The sequence below is a fragment of the Calonectris borealis genome, chromosome 1, assembly GCF_964195595.1.
Source record: "Calonectris borealis chromosome 1, bCalBor7.hap1.2, whole genome shotgun sequence".
NCBI classification, from domain to species: Eukaryota; Metazoa; Chordata; class Aves; order Procellariiformes; family Procellariidae; genus Calonectris; species Calonectris borealis.
The window spans coordinates 16,933,217-16,953,423 of record NC_134312.1 but is presented as its reverse complement, the minus strand read 5'-3'; the positions used below and the strand labels follow the sequence as shown (position 1 = coordinate 16,953,423).

General features: G+C 42.3%; 1 protein-coding gene across 1 annotated transcript in view; it reads right to left on the bottom strand.

Annotated features, from left to right (window-relative positions):
- The window catches only part of KIF21A (kinesin family member 21A), a 93,595-nt gene extending 76,831 nt beyond the window's left edge, over positions 1-16,764 (bottom strand). The window contains exon 1 of the mRNA XM_075145829.1: positions 16,435-16,764. Within this exon, the coding sequence (XP_075001930.1) occupies positions 16,435-16,478 (44 nt within the window). The 5' untranslated portion in view covers positions 16,479-16,764. The remainder of the gene's footprint in view (positions 1-16,434) is intronic.
- Between the last annotated feature and the right edge of the window lie 3,443 nt (positions 16,765-20,207).

The following is a 20,207-nucleotide window of genomic DNA, read 5'->3' as shown; positions in this document are numbered from 1 at the left end:
TTATATAAAGCTTTCATAAAGGGTCATAACATTTATTAAAAGCTACAGACCGATATATCTACATATTAATCTATAGCTTTAAAGCTGTTTCAGACTGTTTCCTCACCACCACCAAGAAGTCAGAAGACTGGATGTTAACACAAGCTACAGACTCTGCATGGCCAACTGCTATGAATCAGGCAGCTGCCTCCCACACCTATACACACACACGACTTCCACCCCATGGCTGCACTCAGCTTCAGCCACCTACTACCACTGCTTTCACAGTAAACCTCCAAAAAAAAGAAAAAAAGGGCAAAATAGCATACAGCAATAACAAAGCTCTAGTGTTTTGGCCAACCTTGTTTCCACTTAAAATAATTTCCTTTAGCACTACAAACAACATTTGGGGGATGGGGAGAAGAGGTAGAAGGCGGTTTATTCCAGCTATTTAGAAAGAAAAGTTGAATATTTAGACAAAACTTCTTAAGCTAACTGGTGTTCTACACAAATTGGCAGGAAGCATTAAGCAAGATCTTAAAAGGGTGTTAGTAGATCAATACTTTTTTTTTTTCCTAGAATTTCCAGATCTCTAAAACAGGTACTTATAATTCTTCCACGACAGTCTGCTTCTACTATTTCAGTGTCAAAGCTAAAGAGTTTTAAATTTTAATATTTTGCTAACTCATGTTACACAAAATTTTAATTGTACGATTTAACTGATTTCACCACTGAGTCTTAAGAAATGCTAAAGCAAGGAACAAGGATAGCAATGAAGGCTCTTTCAGTTCTTAAAAAAAATGGTTTTTTTCCTTTTTAAATAAAATACTGTCAGGTTTTTTTCTTCTTTTAAAAGAAACATGACAGTTAAGCAGATAGTACCACCTTAAGATCCTCCCAGAAAAGTTTGTTTTCTCCCTGGTTTCAACTATAGACTTTGCTTGCCCATGCCTAATCACTTGACTCTTGTTTACACAGAAATACAGAACTCTGTCATCAAATGAAGTGCAACTGCAATGCAGCCCTTATGTAAGCCTCATCACATGAAAATTTAGCAGGGCCCATAGGAAACTACAAATAGCTTATTTCCCAACTATACTTACCAGAGTTAACCATTTCTAGACCACTGAATTAAGAACCAGTGGCTGAAGAATGGGAACAAGACAACTGAAACTGTAAGTGGGCGACAGAGTCAGGACAGGAAGCGGGATTACCTGGAACTAACGAAAGGAGAGGATTTCCCTGCCTCTTGAAGTTTGAAGTCAGGACTGGTTGCACTTCAAATACAAGCATGTTTTTAACTAAACACATAATTGGATTCTCAGTCAAATCCAGTTGACTGGTGTTACACAATATGTCAGATAATCTTATCAGTGTCAGAATGGATCAAAAATGTACACAATCTCTTGTGTCTTCTCTATATTACCCATCAGCCTAATCTGGAGGTATCACAGTTTTCAGTTCAGAGTAACAAGACTTCAGCCCTGTGTTCCCAAGCAGCCATTGCAAAGCAGCACATTTAGGTTGTTGACCTCTAATCTACACCAGCAGTGTTGGCAGAGGGGTCTTGCAAAGGCAGCAAAAATGGAGCAACACAAAGACTCAGCAGCCAGAAAATAGTACAACAGTGACACTCCACCTAAAACCTGCTGTCACAGCAGGAACCTCTAGCAGTTCTTGCTGGAACCGTGGGGGGTTTTTTTAAACAATAAAATCTCATATTTGAAATCCTTTATCACCTACCTTAGCTAACAATTTAAAGTAAACAAACTAGACCAGGATTCAAACAAGTAAGAAAAACCTGACCAAAAAAAAAAAAAAAAAATCGTTTTTCCTTTTTTAAAAAAGCCCTACACCCCACATAAGAGAGGTCTTTGTGCAATCTGTAGCTGTCCTGTGATTTTTGCATCAGTCACAAGCACACTGAACTGAAGAAGTCCAGTATGTAATGGCACATAATAAGGATATCCATAAAGATTTGTGGATATGAAGAAAGGAGAAAAGTTCTGGCTGCCCTTGAACCTTTCAGACTTCACAATAAAACTGGAAAGTCCCTGGTTCTACACCCTCTTGTCATTCCTACCTAGCTGTGGGGGAAGAAAGGGAGAGCTTTGAAAGCCCATTTTCTTTGGGAACAAAATTTTTCAGCTCTTTCCAAAGTAATTGAAGATATCCCCTTCCTTTGTTCTCCAATTGTACCGAGATCAATAAGCAATAGGAGTCTCTCCAGCACATTAAATACTGAACGAATACTCAGAAGACTGGGTCATTGATACTCCAACAGCAGAGCTGACCCTATAAACAGCTGCATATGTCCAAGACGTTGTAGCTTAGCCCTGTAATGAAGAAAAAAAAAACCTAAAACAAGTCACACAGATTATTTAAGTATTTCCAACTTTGAAGCAAGATGGCTAGTGTCCCCTAACAGGACATTTGCTCATGCTGGCACACAGAAGTGGGGATACTGGTGTATATAGGGTATATGGCATCACCCACTTCAACAGGTAGTAGTATATGCAGAGAATTCCCAGTACTGGTAATGGCTGCAGCAGAGAGACCCCTTAAACACAAAAATCTCTTTCAGCTATTTCTCCCAGCAGTACCTTCTAAGTTATCCATCCAGTATCACTTTACATCAACCACCACTAGTGCTCACATATTAATATATCCATGTCTTTGTTTTAGCCCAGCAGTTTTCCTGCTGGTGTTTCCTTCATCTACATTGAAGATCTCCAGAGATGGAGCTTTCAGCCTCAAAGCACAAACAGATATGGAAAATGAGCCTCAATAATCTACTTTATATATTGCACTTTAAAAGTAAAGTGATTCGGAGGGAAAGGTCTTACAATGTGTTGAATGCATTAATACCTGAAACCCTGGGTTACAACATAACCTAAAATCATGCCTTAAACTGATTGGTTTCAAATATTTGAATGATACCTCCAGAAATGTGACACAACTAAATGGCCAATGCATTATTAGCTGACAAGGAAGAACCAAACCAAAAACCCTGCGCCCCACAGAAAACAGCAAGAGTGACTCAAGAAAAACAAGTTTACACATTCAGTATTTGAAATACAGTTACTATCACTAAAATATTTAATGCATTAATACACTAAATTAAAACTGTAGCATTTGTTGCTATTTTGAACAGAAAGTGGGTTAACAGTCAGGATCCTACAGTTTATTTTTTATTATCAGAATGGAAAAATAACATAATGCCAATTCATGTAACTTCTGAGCAAATGAGAGGACCTCTCACACACATTGCTGTGCTGGAGTGACCATCCCCCTCTATACCAAGGAGGCAACAAAACAGGAGAGCAATTTTCACTGAAACGGTGCGGTACATTACAAGCATTCTGCCCCACTGGGTATTCCTTGGTTAGACATATAGCCTTGCACAACAGAAGTTTAATCTTAAACTGAAAAATGCATGTATAAATTACAGAATACACATATAAAAAAAGCAGTCAGTTGCCCAGCTGGACTACAATTAGTCAAATTGCCTTGACATATCTGATAAGTCAGTAGCATTTCCTAGCTGTAATCTGAGAAATCAAAAGCATATATCTTCAAGAGATGTGATATGATGAGCTTCGAAGCACTTTCCTCAGTCTACCAATATATTCCTCTGTTTTAAACAGATTGAACTTCAACCAGACAGCTCTTACACAGATACTAGGCAGACATCCAACAATACAAACCAAGCTGAATGTTAACTTTGCCCAGTGCTCCACACACATTATATGTACACACAAACCCAAAGAAATAAATAAAATTTTAAAATCCATTTTTCAACAGACAAGACAAAAACTGATAATGCACAAATTACAATTCATTTCCAAAAAGTCATAAGAAACTTCCAAGATAAGTAACTGATGCTTTGGATTGTATTCACAAGATTATCATGTGCTTCATATGATAAACCACTGCATTTCTTTCTGACTTACAGAAGATACTGTTTGAAAAAGCCAGAAGAACTGAAAGAATAAAACATGAACTGTCACGGGGAGAGGGGGGAAACCAGGAAACAGACACAATTATTCTATGAGATGGCTGAGGAGAGCATGAACATCTGAAACGCAAAGAAACATTAAACAGTGATGGAGGTTAATTATTCTCATTAGTCAGCTTGGCCAAAAGAATAAGTGAGCTTAAAACTGTGCCAGAGGAAACGCAGGCAGAAGATGACCGCCATGTATTCTTGCTGGGAGAAGAGGGAAGCAGTTTGTTACCCGTAACTGAACCACACTCCAAATGCCTTCACAGCAGCAATACCGCATCTACCGTGAAACAGTCTTCAAGACAGGTACGGAAGGGTTGGATGCGGGGAAGGAATAGACTTTAGAACAGAAAGAATATAGAAACCATGCAAACAAACAAAAGCCTCCAATACTTCATGCTGTGTATGCTTACAACACATTACCTCCTAATAGCACTCATATCACCAGTCATAGCACCACTGGATGACTGTCAATCCCCCAAGAATCTGTTCTATCATATTCAGAACTCATCTGGAGAAGAGGCTGCACCCCCTTTGCTGAAGCTGTCCCCATATCTCACCCTTTCCAACAGATCATAAGCACAGAGCTCTTCAATACCTTCCTGGCTTTTAGGATTTGCTTGCTCTCTTCCAATACAGAAGAGAAGATTACCAAGACAACAGACCCAAGCTCCTTACGGGAGGACAAGAGGCAGTGGTCATAAACCAAAGCAAGAGACTTCCCAACTTGTCATAAGGAAAAAGTTCTGCCCATTAGGACAGTCAAGTACTGGTTGCCCAGAGAGATTGAGGAATCTCCATCCTCAGAGGTTTTTCCACAACCTGACTTGATAGAGCCTTGAGCAACCTCACCTGAATTTAGTTTTGACCCTGCTTTGAGTGAGAGGTTGTATCAGATGACCTCCTTAGGTCCCTTCAAACTTGAATTAGTCTAAGCTTACCCTTCCAAATCTGTAAGGCTTTATTGTTCATGTGGACATTGTCACACCCCTGTAAACATATTCTGACATCTGAACGGAATCATTCAACTGTGCTGAATTTGGGTCCTGGAACTCGACATGCAGCTTTACAGAATTACAGACAATTGGGATGGAAAAGAGCTAGAAAGGTCATACAGTTTATTCACCCACTCTACCTTTCTGGACCAAGTTCAAACTATGTCCAAAATGTTCCCAGCAGTTATCAGTTTGAACTGTTTTTAAAAATCTCCTATAAGGACAATTCCACATCTCCACAGACAAATTGTTTGAGGACATCCATCCTTACAATAGAAAAATATTTTCTTCCCATCTTTTACTTTTCTTACTGTAATTTAAGCCTATTACCTTTTATCCACTTCTCCTTGAACATGAAGAACAATTTATTCCCTTCTACTTTGTATTTGACTCTAGGTATTTCAAGACGTGTCTCTTAGCAATCTTCACTCCTCATATCTCACACTATGGAACTGGTCATGTTTTCTAGACAACAGTCATTTCCCTTCCCTTTTCAATTCACTCCAGTTAGTCCACATTTTTCTTGAACTGCAGCACCCAAAACCTAACACTAAACATCAGCCAAGACATTAGCAGTACTGAACAAAGGGTATGGATTAGTTTGCACCTTACATAAAAACTCCAATTTCTATATACACTAATTTTCTTCTTTTGCCACAATACAACACTGCTGTTTCATGCTTAATTTTTACGCGTTATTCATAATCACTTAAATTCTTGCCTACAGTAGCAGCAGAGCATGCACTGGCCCTTTATTTTCAGTCAAGCATCATCCAAAATGTAGGCCAACATGATTTTATGCAAGTCCTCTCTTCCCAAAGAAACATCTCAGCATTCAGCAGTCATGAGAGTTAAAAAATCAACAGAAGCATTGGCCTGGCATGGGCCAGCCCTGCTTTCAGGGCTGCAAGCACAGAACAAAGCACTTTCATCTGAAGCTCTCAGCTATACAACGTTTCTTCCTCTTTGGGGCCTACCAAGGCTTTACTTGTTGACATTTAGAGAACAGTGAAAAGTCCATCTGTTCCTCAAAAGCTTTGCTAACAACGATAATGGAATATATCTACAGCTATGCTTTAAAATGCAGAGCCAAGACAGTGAGTTGACTAGATGACCAGCCAATGTAGATCACTTTGGGGACTGTGTGGGGAAGAAAAAGAAAGAAGGAAAAAAAAAAAAAAGACACCCACAAAACAAAACAAACAAAACCCTAAAGTCTGAAACTTTTGGGAGTACAGAAAAAAAAAGGACATTTAATTATACTGATGTTTGATTGTCAAATAGTTTACCTGTCAATACCAGTTTAGCCCTATCACAGATCTCATTTTTAGAGCTCAGTGAACACTAATCCACTTTTGCTGAACTGAAAGTTCTGCTAGTGAAAATCAAAATGGCAATTTTATTGTGTCTGAGTGATGGGCTGACCAATTAGACTAGACAGAAGCGTAAGCCGCACTTTAAGTGATGCAGATTGAACAGACGGCCTTCTCTCTGACCTACTATGTCTTCAGACACTGTTAACAGTAGAATCCTTCTCTTTTCTATCATGTCTAGAAAATATGTATTCGGATATTTACTCCCTCTTAACCCAACATGAAAATATTTTTTCTGGTCTTTAATGTGTTTCAAACAGTTTGCTCATAAAACAAATCAACCTTTCCCAAATATACCAGTTATTCACACACATCATAAAATTGTAACTAGAAAAAGAAAATACAGGAGATGTTTAGATGGTATCAATATCCCTAGTCTGCAAAGTAATGTGTATAGATAAGACTTCTTAAAAAAAAACGTTCAAAGGCATCACATTACAGAGCCAGAGCCTAAAAATAATGATTTCATGTGTACTTAAAATTAAAGACCAGACTTCAAAAGGAATGCATTTCAGACCAGGGAGTAAAATAAACCTTACTTGGACCACTTATGTAGAGTGAAAACTGAAGCAATGTATGGTTTGCTTAGCAGGTAAAAAAAAAATAAGTAGTCAGCTATTTCCTACAGATCAAAGTGTCTGGTACAGGCATAATTTTTTTTCCTCTTCACACAGAAACAAATGGTGGGGGGAGGGAGAAAAAGCCATATACATGTTTTAGCAAAACAGAATTTTTAATTGTAACACTTTTCATAGAAGGTGATGACTAACTCAGGTGTTTTAGTAGCAGTTGCTTTTCTCATGATACTACATCATGTATTATTTATATCACACCATAAGTGTTTACTATACTTTGAAGCTACATCTTTGGCCTGAGGAGCTTACAACATAATTCTGAGATGACAATACACAAAGTGCCAGTGGAGCATGAGGAGGGAAGAGTGGGAAAACTATTGAAAAGAGACAAAAGACTCACTACCTACACTCACAGCCCTCTCACATCCTCAAAAGGGTGGAGATGGGGACATAGAGATTCTGTCCTAGGACAGAAGCAAGCACAAACTAAGACAGAGGCACTGCTGCAGTTGGCAAATATATTTAATCAATACTATTGAGTGAGAGATTAGCAACTCCCAAGATCTTAGGATAATGAGCTACTCAGACACAAAAGATCTCAGGGCTCGTCTCCCAATTACTCCCATGCTAAAGGGAAGAAATGTCCAACAACATGAATGCTAAGAATTCTAAGAATTACTGACTTTGAAAAACAAAGTTAATTAGATAAGTAACTTCTTCATTTCAATATTTGGATACATTATATAAACAAACATCTTACTTAAGTCAGTCTACCTTCCTGTCACTTTATTCCAAGAAGATGCAGTCTCACAGGCAGCGTGGTACCAAATGCTTCAAAGAAAGTGGCTTACCTGGGTTCCTACATTCTATACAATACTAAGGGTTATACTGTACATGGGACATTTCTTAGCAGGCTTGCTAGTGATCCAGAATTATGCAAGACTATAATTCATTATTTGCAATATATTTCTAGAGGATACTCTTTCTTTTATGTTTTAAACTATTACTGATGATTTACATAACCTTTTAGTCAACATCGCTAACAAGTCACATACTTCAATATAGTCTCTTGACCAACATTAAAACTCCACAGCTATATAGCTTTTCAGCTTAAGATGCCCCCTTAACTTCGTTTTAGCAGTATTAAGCAAAACACAACTAACATGGTTAGAAATAGGAGGAAAAAAATAGTCAATGAAAATAACGAAAAAATCAAAAATACACAGGCTTAAACAAAGACAATAACCAAGTGGTTGGAGCATTGACCCAAGATGTGGAAGACCTTTGTTCAAGACCCCAAATGAGATTATACCAGGTAAACAGAGAAGACTGATCACACTCTTTCATTTGAGATGTCTCACAAAAGAGAAACATTTTCTGTCCAGTCCTGTTAGCTATAACCTTCCATGTGTTCAGCTGTGGTAGTTGAACTATCATGCTATAGCATGCTGCAGTCCTTTAACTCTTATCCACCTTGAGAATCATGTTTTGTTCATGTTTTTAAAGGATAAATTATGTTGAACATAAGGGAAGGGAAGGGAAAATAAGTGTCCTTCAAAGCTACAGTATACAAAAGAAAGCATTTCAAGAAACCTGGAATATTTAAGAGTGAATATGGAGAAACGAAATTAAATCTAAAATGTCCTGTAAGGCATTAGGTATTTGCTAACCAACTGAAGTATGCAGAGTTCCTGTAACAGCATGAATGCAAGAACCACCAGCGAGACACCAAAAATTACCTAGACAACAAATCCTTTAATCCATTTTTAAATCCAACAATGGAAATGCACTATTCAACTTGAATGCATATAAATTGCTGTGTATAGTAGAACTACTAACGTTTTGTTGCTCTCAGCTTTCTGTGTTGAAACTCCACAGCAAACAGGCTCAGGGGATACGCCATTCATTTTTGTTAGGTAGACTTAAAGACCTAAAGATGCTTAAAGGGTGCATTGTCCCAAACAGCAAGCCTAGCATTTGTCAGCTGATTTAAAAAAAAAAAAAATTTCTTTAAACAAAAATTAATTATTCCAGCAGTGGCCCACTTTACCAAATCTGCTGAGGATACTAACAAAAATAAAGGACCAGATGGTACCCCATCTTCACTCCTTATTTCCATACAGAGCCTATCCAAGAAATATTTTATGCTAATCAATTGTTAGCTCTGAATCAGCAGTTTTTCACATTTTAAAATACATATTGAACAGACGTTCTCTACGCATCAAACTCACTGTGACGCTGACCTTAAAACCCTTTCACCATTCTCCATTTGCATCTTGTTGCTATGGTAAACACATCAAAGAAAAGAACATGTTTGAAAAAAGTCAGGCTGCATTTCTCCCTTTAGTCACACTGGAGCAGACACATTTGTTCCAGATAAGTTTCACCAGGGAAAAGTGGAAATAAACATGGAGAACTACAAGAAAGGAGGAAGGGCAGGAAGAAAATGAACAAAGATTTAAAACAATTTTAGAGAAGAGAAAGAGAGCACAAGAAAAAGATACAGCTCATTAAGTTACTCTTGCTGGACTTGTTCAGATCTGGTTTGATTTCTAATTAAACTTTCTTGTTCGCCAGTTCAAATGATACCTTTGACTTCTTGCAAGTATTTTACATAGGAATAATATTAGCATAACAAAAAATTCTCTGCAGCAGCCACAGATATGGCAGGATACTGAATCTTTTCCTTTAACAGAAAAAAAATGCACCTAAAATGGCTTTATTTCCCCAGTAGTAATCAGGCAACAGAACATGAAAGCAAGAATTCCAGCAGCAACCTTTGAGTGGGCAGCAAGGGCGATGTATAAAATGCTTAAAGCAAATAAAGGGAAAGCAGAAGGAGAGAGCAAGGCTCCCTTGATCCCAAGCACAAGGGCCATTCAACTACTAAAGAAGAATTTACAGAACTCACACAGAAAAAATGAAAATGTGAAGCCTTGAGTTCAGTAATAAAGGAATGTCTAGACCAACAATATAAATCCGAACTCTCCATAGAGCATAAGTAATAAAGAAAACACCATTAAATGGAAATTGGTGACTAACTCAATGGATTTTCAAAGCGAAATAAACTCCCAAGTCTTCCACAAACTTTGGAAAATGCCATGTTAGAAATATAATTCATCCACAAGCGTGAACAGACCACTCATGCACACCACTCATTGCTTTTTCTTCTTCTTAAATTCAAGACACATCCATATTTTGGCAAGGAATACATGACATCAGGGGAAATGTCCGACTAGGATTTCTCTCCCCTCCATCAAAGAATGACTTTGTGTGTACATCACATGAGTGGTGGAAGGGGAAGTTTATTTCCTAGAAAGCAAGATCACAGATTTCAGCCTGCCCCAAGCAATATCAGTTACGGATGATCAAGTCAGATATGATGAAACCTGAATTAATTCAGCAGCAGATGGTGTCGTGTCTTTTTTTCAGCTAAAATGCAAAACATACAGATGGGGTAGAGTAAAGTTTCAGTGAAGGACAAGGGAATGTTTGTTTAAGTCAGGGTGCAAAGAGAAACATCAAAACTAACAAAACAGAAGATATGCAACATGAGCTTTCTAAAAACAAGATCTCTTCTGTAGCTTTCCACTGACAGACTCTCTTTCCAAAAGAGGTATTTCCCAACACCTAACACGTCCCCAAAAAATTACTATTTAATACCACTGAACAATTTTTTTTTTGTCTTTGGTAGGGCATACTTGCATACTGATAGACTGCTGAACTTCATTAACACAGTTACTTTGAGACATTTTCCCCAAAAAACTTTCACAGCTTCACATGATCACAGATGGGTAATAACTTGTTGGTTGACAGCTGGCTGAACATGAGCCAGCAGTGTGCCCAGGTGGCCAAGAAGGCCAATGGCATCCTGGCCTGTATCAGAAATAGTGTGGCCAGCAGGAGCAGGGAGGTGATCGTGCCCCTGTACTCGGCACTGGTGAGGCCACACCTCGAATCCTGTGTTCAGTTTTGGGCCCCTCACTCCAAGAAGGACATGGAGGTGCTGGAGCGTGTCCAGAGGAGGGCAACGAAGCTGGTGAAGGGCCTGGAGCACAAGTCTTGTGAGGAGCGGCTGAGGGAACTGGGGCTGTTTAGCCTGCAGAAGAGGAAGCTGAGGGGAGACCTCATTGCGCTCTACAATTACCTGAAAGGAGGTTGTAGCGAGGTGGGTGTTGGTCTCTTCTGCCAAGCAACTGGCGATAGGACGAGAGGAAATGGCCTCAAGTTGCGCCAAGGGAGGTTTAGATTGGACATTAGGAGAAATTTCTTTACTGAAAGAGTGGTCAGGCCTTGGAACAGGCTGCCCAGGGAAGTGGTTGAATCACCATCCCTGGAGGTATTTAAAAGACGTGTAGATGAGGCCCTTAGGGACATGGTGTAGTGGGCATGGTGGTGTTGGGTTGATGGTTGGACTCAATGATCTTAGAGGTCTTTTCCAACCTTAATGATTCTATGAACTGTTGCCTAATAAAAGGAAAACTTCAGTTCATTTTAAGGAGCCACTGGATAGTACTGTAATCTATTGCTGTTGCTTATCTAGTTACAGAATGATTTATGAGAACACTTAGCACCATATGGGAAGTATGAAATGAGTACCTCTGCCCTCCAGAGCTTAAGATACATACAGCATACACGGCCATTCATCTGACATTTGAGGATCTATTCATGGTAGGATTCTTAAACACAGCTATAAGTGTTTGCAGAACAGCAGCCCAAGAAAGAAAATCAATTTCAACAGCCATCAAAGTGCTTCAAAACACACCTATCAAAAAAGGCAGGTTCCTTCCACTCAGCTGCTTTGTATGCCTAATGTATTTAACAGTTGCTGGGTCTAGCACAGAGAAGAACTTTGTTGTAAAAGCTATTAGAAAAAAATGCTGAAAAAGAGGAATGCAACAGATGAAAAGGAGGAGGCACAACAACAACAGCAGATTCTGAATGGGGAGAAAAACCACACAGAAACTTGCAAAGGAGAAAAAAAAAATGCAGAAGAGGTCCAGCTTGTCACATAATTCAAGAACTGGGGGTACGAAAAGGAGAAATCCAGTGTTCCCATAACAAACCTTTGCAGTGGAAGGCTAAAGCTACAAAGGATGAACATATCCCCAGCCTTATCAAAAGTTAACACCGTATCCTGATCTCATGCCACAAGCAGCTTGATTAGTTGCAAAAAATCTCTGTTCCTAAATTGAATTAGTAATCAATACGTTTTTCCTAGAGTACTTCATCTCCCTTTTGGAATACCAGAAACCGAAGCTGGGTGGTTTTAATTCATCAGCTACACTTATTACTCCCACTGTTATTAAAAAAGTTTCCCCAATAGATCCATTACATTTTGCACATGTAATTCCCATACTTGGCAAACATCAGCATTTCACCTTTGTCAAGCAGTGCCACAACATATTGCAGACACTCAGGGCGGGTATGAAAAGGAAACTTTCTAAATGATTCAGGGAAGAGCTGGGTGGCCGGATCCCACAGCCTCTCTACACACATGAGGAGGAAGATAGCAACACTCCCCCTCTTTGCTTGAGGGATGAAACACAGAGCAGATGTCAATCACAGCAGCTGAAGTAGCACCAGCGAGGTACTCTTGCCAAAGTAGGGAAGCAGCACATATACACAAACATACCGAGGATGATGACAAGTGGAAACTTTCACAGCTCTGCTCTTTACTGCTCACTGATGTTAAACATATCTGATTATAAAACACCATCCCCTAACTCCTCTCTCCCCTGGTTCTTTGCGTTCTGCCCGTTAACACAGTTTCAACTGGGCTCCATCTTTCACAATGACAACATGCCCAATGCCAAAGCCCTACTTCCTTTAGCTTCACCAACTGTCGCTTCATGTCCTATTATTGTCCACTCCACCTGAGGTGCCACCAAAGCATGTCTGAGTGACCATCTTACTTTTCTTGACTACTGATCAGCTTCCACAGCTATTCATCTTTTCACATTGTTCTTCATTATTTCTTCTGTTTTCATACAGCATCTTAAAAGGCAGTATTACAAATCAACACTGAAGCTTTTCATCTATATGTCTGGGGCTTCCACTGACTCTGAGTAAATCAAGGCCATCTCCCTCCTTTGGGGGATAGAAGATAGATGTTTACTTCAACATTCTACATTGTTATGTCTTCTCCATAACAGGATCCATATAACAGACATCCTTCCATGCTTTATCAGATAGTAGTCCTCCACGCAAGCCCTCTGGTGAGCTCTATCCAAACATTATTGCTCCCCAGGAGTTCCCTTGTTTACCATGTATCCAAAAATGCAAAGGACCTAAGTCCAACTTTCTTGTCTTCTTAGATCGTCACTGCTAGGACATCCTAACCCTATGGCTCCAAGCCACATGGAGTGAGGATAGGCACTAACTGTGGAGCCATTTCAATTCCTACGGCACAGCTCAGGAGTCTGGTTGGTGAAAGTAAGCATAACTCTGACCTAATGGTTTAACACAGTGACCCCATCCAATCCCTGGGTAGCTCATACAATGACACTCTAAAACGCAATACTGATGCAGACTATTGAAGATCTCATCCTTAGGTGAGAACTTCATCTACCCAGCACGCAGGAAGCCTACACACTGTATTTTGGCTGTGGACACCACTAAAGTGGCAAGACATACAAGAATTCAGAAATATAACCTGTATCTTTTTTGTGGTCTTGGTTCCAGAAACATAAACTATGATGTTTGTACCATTTCATAGCCTCCTCGGCGAAAGTTAGTTTTCATATGCTGAAAAGACATTTACAAAAGCAAGACAGCAATTTCAGATTTACAAAAAGGATAGTTTTTCACCGTTAAAAGAAAAACCAGCCATCTGATTAGATAACTGTCATGGGCGCTCTCTGATTTCATCTGAAAACAGACACTATACACAGTCACAGGAAGAGCAAAGCTCTTTGTTGAAGTTGCACACCATCACCAAAATTGTAAGTCCACAAGTCTTTCAGTGGTGGTTGACAATAGAGAAAGAATTTTTTTTCTTAATTAAGGATTATAACATTAGTTACTGGATTATCTGCCAAACTATTTTCAGCTTTCATGCTTCACTAAACCAGAGTATTTAGCTCATCGTCCACAAACCCGTTATTACACTGAAGAAAATGGGGAGCAATTACCATACAAGATGATAGCTTAAAGGTGGTGCTAATTGGATAGAATGAAGTATTTTTGAATCGTGTTGTATACAATTAAGTGAGATAACCAGGTTCTGGAAAAACAATTCGCTAAACAATTTCAGTGATGTCTATTCTATAACCTATGTTTAAAGTTTAAGCAAATTCAGCTTTGCAGTAAGTTCAGTGCAATATGCCTTTCCAATATCTTACTTCAGTTACTACCACGGGGGTTGCAAACTAAAAGCTGATCCTGCTGTACAGCAAGCCTTGATCAGGAAACATACGTACAAAAACGACGACTCTCGCAACAGTGGAGATCATCATTGAACTGAGCTCTAGTTCCCGAAAAGAACTGAAGAACAAACCCAACAAGAAAATAGAATGTGATACTCATAATGCACTGATACACAGTGAGTTGCCACACCAGTTGAATTATAGGACTGTGCAAAATACACAACCAGAAATAATAGAAAATCATCTACAAAGAGCCACTGCTGGGAAAAGAAAATTGTGCATGCTTTTGTTCATGATTGCTAGGCAGAGAGGGAGAAATCTTGTACATGAATAGTTAATCTGCCAAAAGGAAGAAAGCAGACAGGAGGAAAGATGCAATTCTTCATTACTAGTGAACCGCACTCAGACATAAGATGTTAGTTAGACAATTATGTTACAGAAATCTGCCTTGTAACATTAGGGATTTGTTTTCAAGAGCTACAGCTGGGTGATTTTAATTCACTTTTACAAATTCTTTCCCATATATTATTTCTAATCTATTTATCACACAACTATACACATATTATAACAACTATGAACATATTTGCATCAGTAGTTTTTATTTCATTCCTAGCTGCAACAAACCTTTGTATTTGTAAATGAACTTCTACATCATTATTTTTTTTGGCTCAGAACATATTAAATATTTTCTTCAAATGACAGAGCAGTCTGTAAACCTGTAACACGCCCTATTTTTAGGATCACACCTATCTCATATTTTCCTTTTTAAAAATACAGCCTAATTATGCTTTGGAATAATACCTCCCTGTACTTTATGTGAAAAATGCTTCAACAGATAACAACACTCACAAAAGCACCTCTCCCCATAGAAAATGCTGCCGTAATCGGTGAGCAGACTTTAATGGACAACTGCAGCATACACCCCATGTTATCATGCAGGGGCGGTGTTTCTCTGTTTACTGAAAATGTTATTGAACTGTTCCCCCCACACGCACATACCAACAACAGCATGCAGTAACATCGCTTATTCCTACGCCCTTCAGAGAAAAAACGATCCACCCTCTTTGTCTTCCTGTACAACCCTTGAATTATCCAAGAAGGTGAGATGTATGTAGTGGTTGCAAGGACCCACTAGTAGGTTCAGACCTTCCCCTAAAGCCTGATTTCTTGTGGCATAATACGCCCAAGTACGTCGGCATATAATATAAACTTCTTTAAAGGAAAGAAATAAATCATCATTCAGTATCATAATTAAAATCCAAATATTGACATACATATACAGACATATATATATGCATGTGCATATATATTTTTTTTTTCTCCTCATGTTTGAATTATATAAAGACATCTTGAAAATTAAGGCATCCGTGGGCTAATCTGGAAGTTCTTCAAACAATAAAATATCTTCACATAGAAAACCGAGAAGAGCCAAGAGTTCACTGATGAACAACAGATTTTTATCTCTGATAAAAGAGTAATTTGAATTAGCTGATGTTTTAACATGATTTAAGCTCCACTCCCATTACGACTTCTACGTATACCTATTCTCATTTACTGTGAGCAGCCCCATGGAAGTCCATCCCTGCCGGTATGTAAGGTTAGACGCAGCCTCCGTGAGATAAAAGCCTTTATCTAAAAATATCAGCCTGCCAGGACCCACTCTCGCAAAGCTCCGTGATGCAAACGGCATCGCTACAGTCAAGGGACTGCTTTACTTCCATGAGTAAGCACTTGCAGCACCGGGCTATAATTAGTTGGAATATTTTTAGGGTCATTGCTGAAAATTAGAGAGAAATGACTGAGAAAGACCTCAGAAGGGTTTTTTTTCCCTCTCCTTCGGCTATTTCCAACTGCTGCAAGGAAAAAGGAGCTCAGCAGGAGCCGAGGTGACACGCTCTTTCTGCGGGGAAGATGTCCCTCGCTGGTGTCCCTGCGCGGCGGTGCCGCTTCCCACGGGTGGGGAGCTCGCACCCCCGCTCCCGCGCACCGCCCGCGGCCGCTCCGCGCAGGGGGCCCGCTCCACGGGGCGCACGGGCACGGCCGGCCGCGGTCGTCCTTGGCGTGAGGGCCCGCGGGGAGCGCTCCCCCCTCGCCGCCCGCCCGCCCGCCCGGCCCCGCAGGAGGGGCGGCGCCGCTTACCTGACCGCCACCCGCACCGAGCTCTCGTCCTGGCCGGCCGACATGGTGCCGGGGGGCAGGCGAGGGGCGGCCGCGAGCCTTGCCGGGAGCGGGGGGCGCTGCCGGGCCGAGGAGGGGCCCGCCGGGGAGGAGGGGGGGGGACACTGCCGCGGCTCCCCCTCACCTCCTCCTCCTGCTCCGCCACCTCCTCTCTCCAGCCATCTTAGGTGCCGGAATGAATAGGTAGGAGCCGCGGCAGCGCAGGGCGGTTCGCGCCGCTCCTCCTCCTCCCCCCGCCCCGCTCCAGTCCTCCCAGTCCCTGGGCGGGGAGCGCTGTCAGTCAGCCCGCCGGCGGGCGGAGGGACGGGCCCCGGGCACCGGCCCCCCGCCCCTCCGGGGTCCGGCTCCCCCGCCCCGGCCGCCCCGCGCCCGCTCCAGCCGCAATGCGTCAGCAGGCCCCGCCCCGGGCAGCCGCCGCCGGCGGCGCGGGCACGGCGGCCGGCAGGGCGCTCGCCTCACGGGCCTCTCCTCACACATGGTGCGCGGCCCCCCACGCAGCTCCCCACGCACAGCTCTTCGCACGCACACCCCCCGTCCGCATACGCCCGTCTCCACACGCACACACACCCCTCCACATACCCCCCTCGCCACACACTCGCACGCCCCTCGCACACCCCCCTCTCCACACACCCCCCTCTCCACACACCCCCCTCTCCACACACACCCCTCTTCACACACCCCCCTCTCCACATATACCCCCCTCTCCACACACACCCCTCTCCACACACCCCTCTCTCCACACACCCCTCTCTCCACACACACCCCTCTCCACACACCCCCCTCTCCACATATACCCCCCTCTCCACACACCCCCCTCTCCACACACCCCCCTCCCCACATATACCCCCCTCTCCACACACCCCCCTCTCCACACACCCCTCTCCACATATACCCTCCTCTCCACACACCCCTCTCCACACACACCCCTCTTCACACACACCCCTCTTCACACACCCCCCTCTCCACATACCCCCCCTCCACATATACCTCCCTCCCCACACACCCCCTCTCCACACACCCGCAGGCCCCTGGCACACCCCCCTCTCCACACACACCTGTTATTCGGACACACCTCACACACAGCCCTTCCCACACACACCTCTTGCACGCCCACCTCCTCACACACGGCTTTCCACGCACACGTGCAGTGCTTACCCTCCGTGCACAGCTCTTCCCACGTGTGCACTCGCACGTAGCCCCACACGCACCTCTTGCACACGCACCTACGCGCCGGCAGCTATGGGCGCACGCGACGCCATTCGTGGCATCTGGCTTACACGTGCCCCGCTCCGACGCGTGCATGGCACTTGCATGCCTGCACGCAGTGCTCCACGCGCACAGCTCGTCCCTCCGCAATTCTCCACGCATGCTATCAACATGCAACAGCTCTTGTGCACACATGTGCGCACACGCATGCACACACGCGCACAGCCAGGGAGCTTAACCCCCTGTCAGGACTGGTTTTTTTGCTCTTCCACCTGTTTCCCTCTCCTGAGCAGGAATGCGATGTCCTCGTTCCTGCCCTGGCCCTGTGCGGTCGTCACGACCCCCATGCCTGCGGGAGCACGCAGCTCTCCCATTTGTCTGGCCGTACTCGGCAGGTTTGTTTGCCCTGGCTGCCCCAGCCAGGCATCGCTGTTCTCACTTCACTAATGAAACGCCTGGTTTTTAGTTGGAAACTGAGTGGGCGGATGACATTAATTTTTGATGCAAATAGTATCCCTGCCAGGAAACAAGCCCGGTTATTTTGCCCAAAACAATTCGCATTCCTAAGGAAGATTTTCCATCAGAATAGGCCCGGGTTTGAATTTGTAATGATATGCTAAAAACCTTGCAGTTCAAGTTGTTTTGCTTCTGATAGTGAAGGTTGTTCACGCCCTCTGACAGAGATGGGCAGGTGAGGTCTGCCGGCGGGATGGGGCCTCCAGCCATGTCCCCAGCTCTCTCAAAAGGCAAAGTAAGTCCCTCCTTCTCAGAAGAAATCAGCTGCATTATTGTTACCCTGCATGTTTCTCGTAGTTATTTTCTCACTCTTTTCTGTTTGTTCATTGAGAAACTGGATTGTTTCTGGAAAATGGCCCACCTGGAAGTTGCTATACAAAGTGATGGTCTTCTGCTTTCTTCTGAATTACACAGCACCACCATGCAAAGCCCCGACAGCATTTGAAAGTACGAGGGACTTAAGCTATGGAGCATATTGCTGAGGTATAGTGAGATAATATTTACCTGAAAGGCAGAAAAATGGAGACACGGGCAGTTCAGTCTGAAGCCACGGAGGGAATTTGGTACAGGCAGAACAAAGCCTACGTTTCCCTGGGCTTCCAGGCTCACTATCTTCTATTTAATGCTGTAGTCCAAATGTTTTGCTTCTCCTTTTTTTCACAATATTTTATAGAATGGGCAAGATAGCCAATAAAGAAAAAGCTCTTGTGGGTGAATTATGTTAGCATTCATACGAAATAGCCTCAAAATGAAAGTGATCGAAGGCTCATAGTTCAGGGCGTTTCCAGCTAGCAGGGACTAAACCCTTGTGACTGTGTTGTACATCTGCCTGTCTTGTACTGAGCTATTTAAAAATACCTGCTGCCCATCCGTGGTGAGTGGCATCGTATAGCATAATTAGGTTATCATAATTTATTTACATCAGATTTACAAATCAAGCTAACAACAAAGCTTAAGCAAATACGGAAAAGGCAAAGGTCGCTATGTTTTCGCTGTAATAGCTTTAGTAACTTGGATACTTTCTTATCCAAAAGTATCCAATACTTTTTTTCAGCTGACACAGCTACAAGGTTAACGTAACAAACACACTCAAGCCAAATTTGTACCCTGGCACTATCAGTCTGCGTTCATTTCACGCAGCGCCTTTCTCTGGGTAGGCCCCAGTACAGCAAAGCTCACCCGCATCACCCTGAGCATGCGTATAGAATCCTGCTAAGTCAGTGCCTCCAGTTCGCCATGAGAGCTGTGCTAAAAACCCAGCAGGGAGTAGCAGCCGCAGGAGCTGCCTGCGACTTTCTCAGTCCTGGCTGCTCAGACCCAGGATTGTATTTTAGATCTTGCCAGGGCCATTTCTTTTCGACCCCTAGACGTTTGCCTCAGCCTGACCACATCCAGCCCTCCCTCTTCCACACTGAAAATGAAGTTAGCAGATTAAAATGTCTGGCAGAAGTCCTCCTGCACTTAACATTATGTATACAGATGGGTTGGTATTTACAGGTTTGGGACCTTAATGACAAAGATTTGTTATCCACATTGGGATTAAACAGGAAGTCATAAATTTTGGTGCTGTAGTAAAACTATTCTCTTCTAATTTATGGTTATTTCAATTCTACAGTATTACATGCATATTTTCTATCTTAAATATGCCCCAATGCCAGACTCCTCTGAAATTGATATAGCAAGTTACGTTTAGCTTCTTGCCATGTTTCATGCAAATTGTCTGATTTGTGACCATTCAGATGTAAAACAGAAAAAAACACATAGGTCCTATTTCTTTAATGGCAGATTTTTCTCTGTGTTCCCCATTTCCAGAAAGCATACAATCCTTTTGTTAAAATAAACTGGTTTATTTTGGTTTTTCCCAACTCATCCAATGTAAACAAGCAGTCTGCTATACTGTTAGCTTGGCTGCCCCAGGAAACGTAAATCAATTTTCCTGCTTTTCATTTCTTATATTGTGGTTGACCTCTGCCCTCCAGCATCCTATTCGTCTCATTGAAGGGTTAACTTGA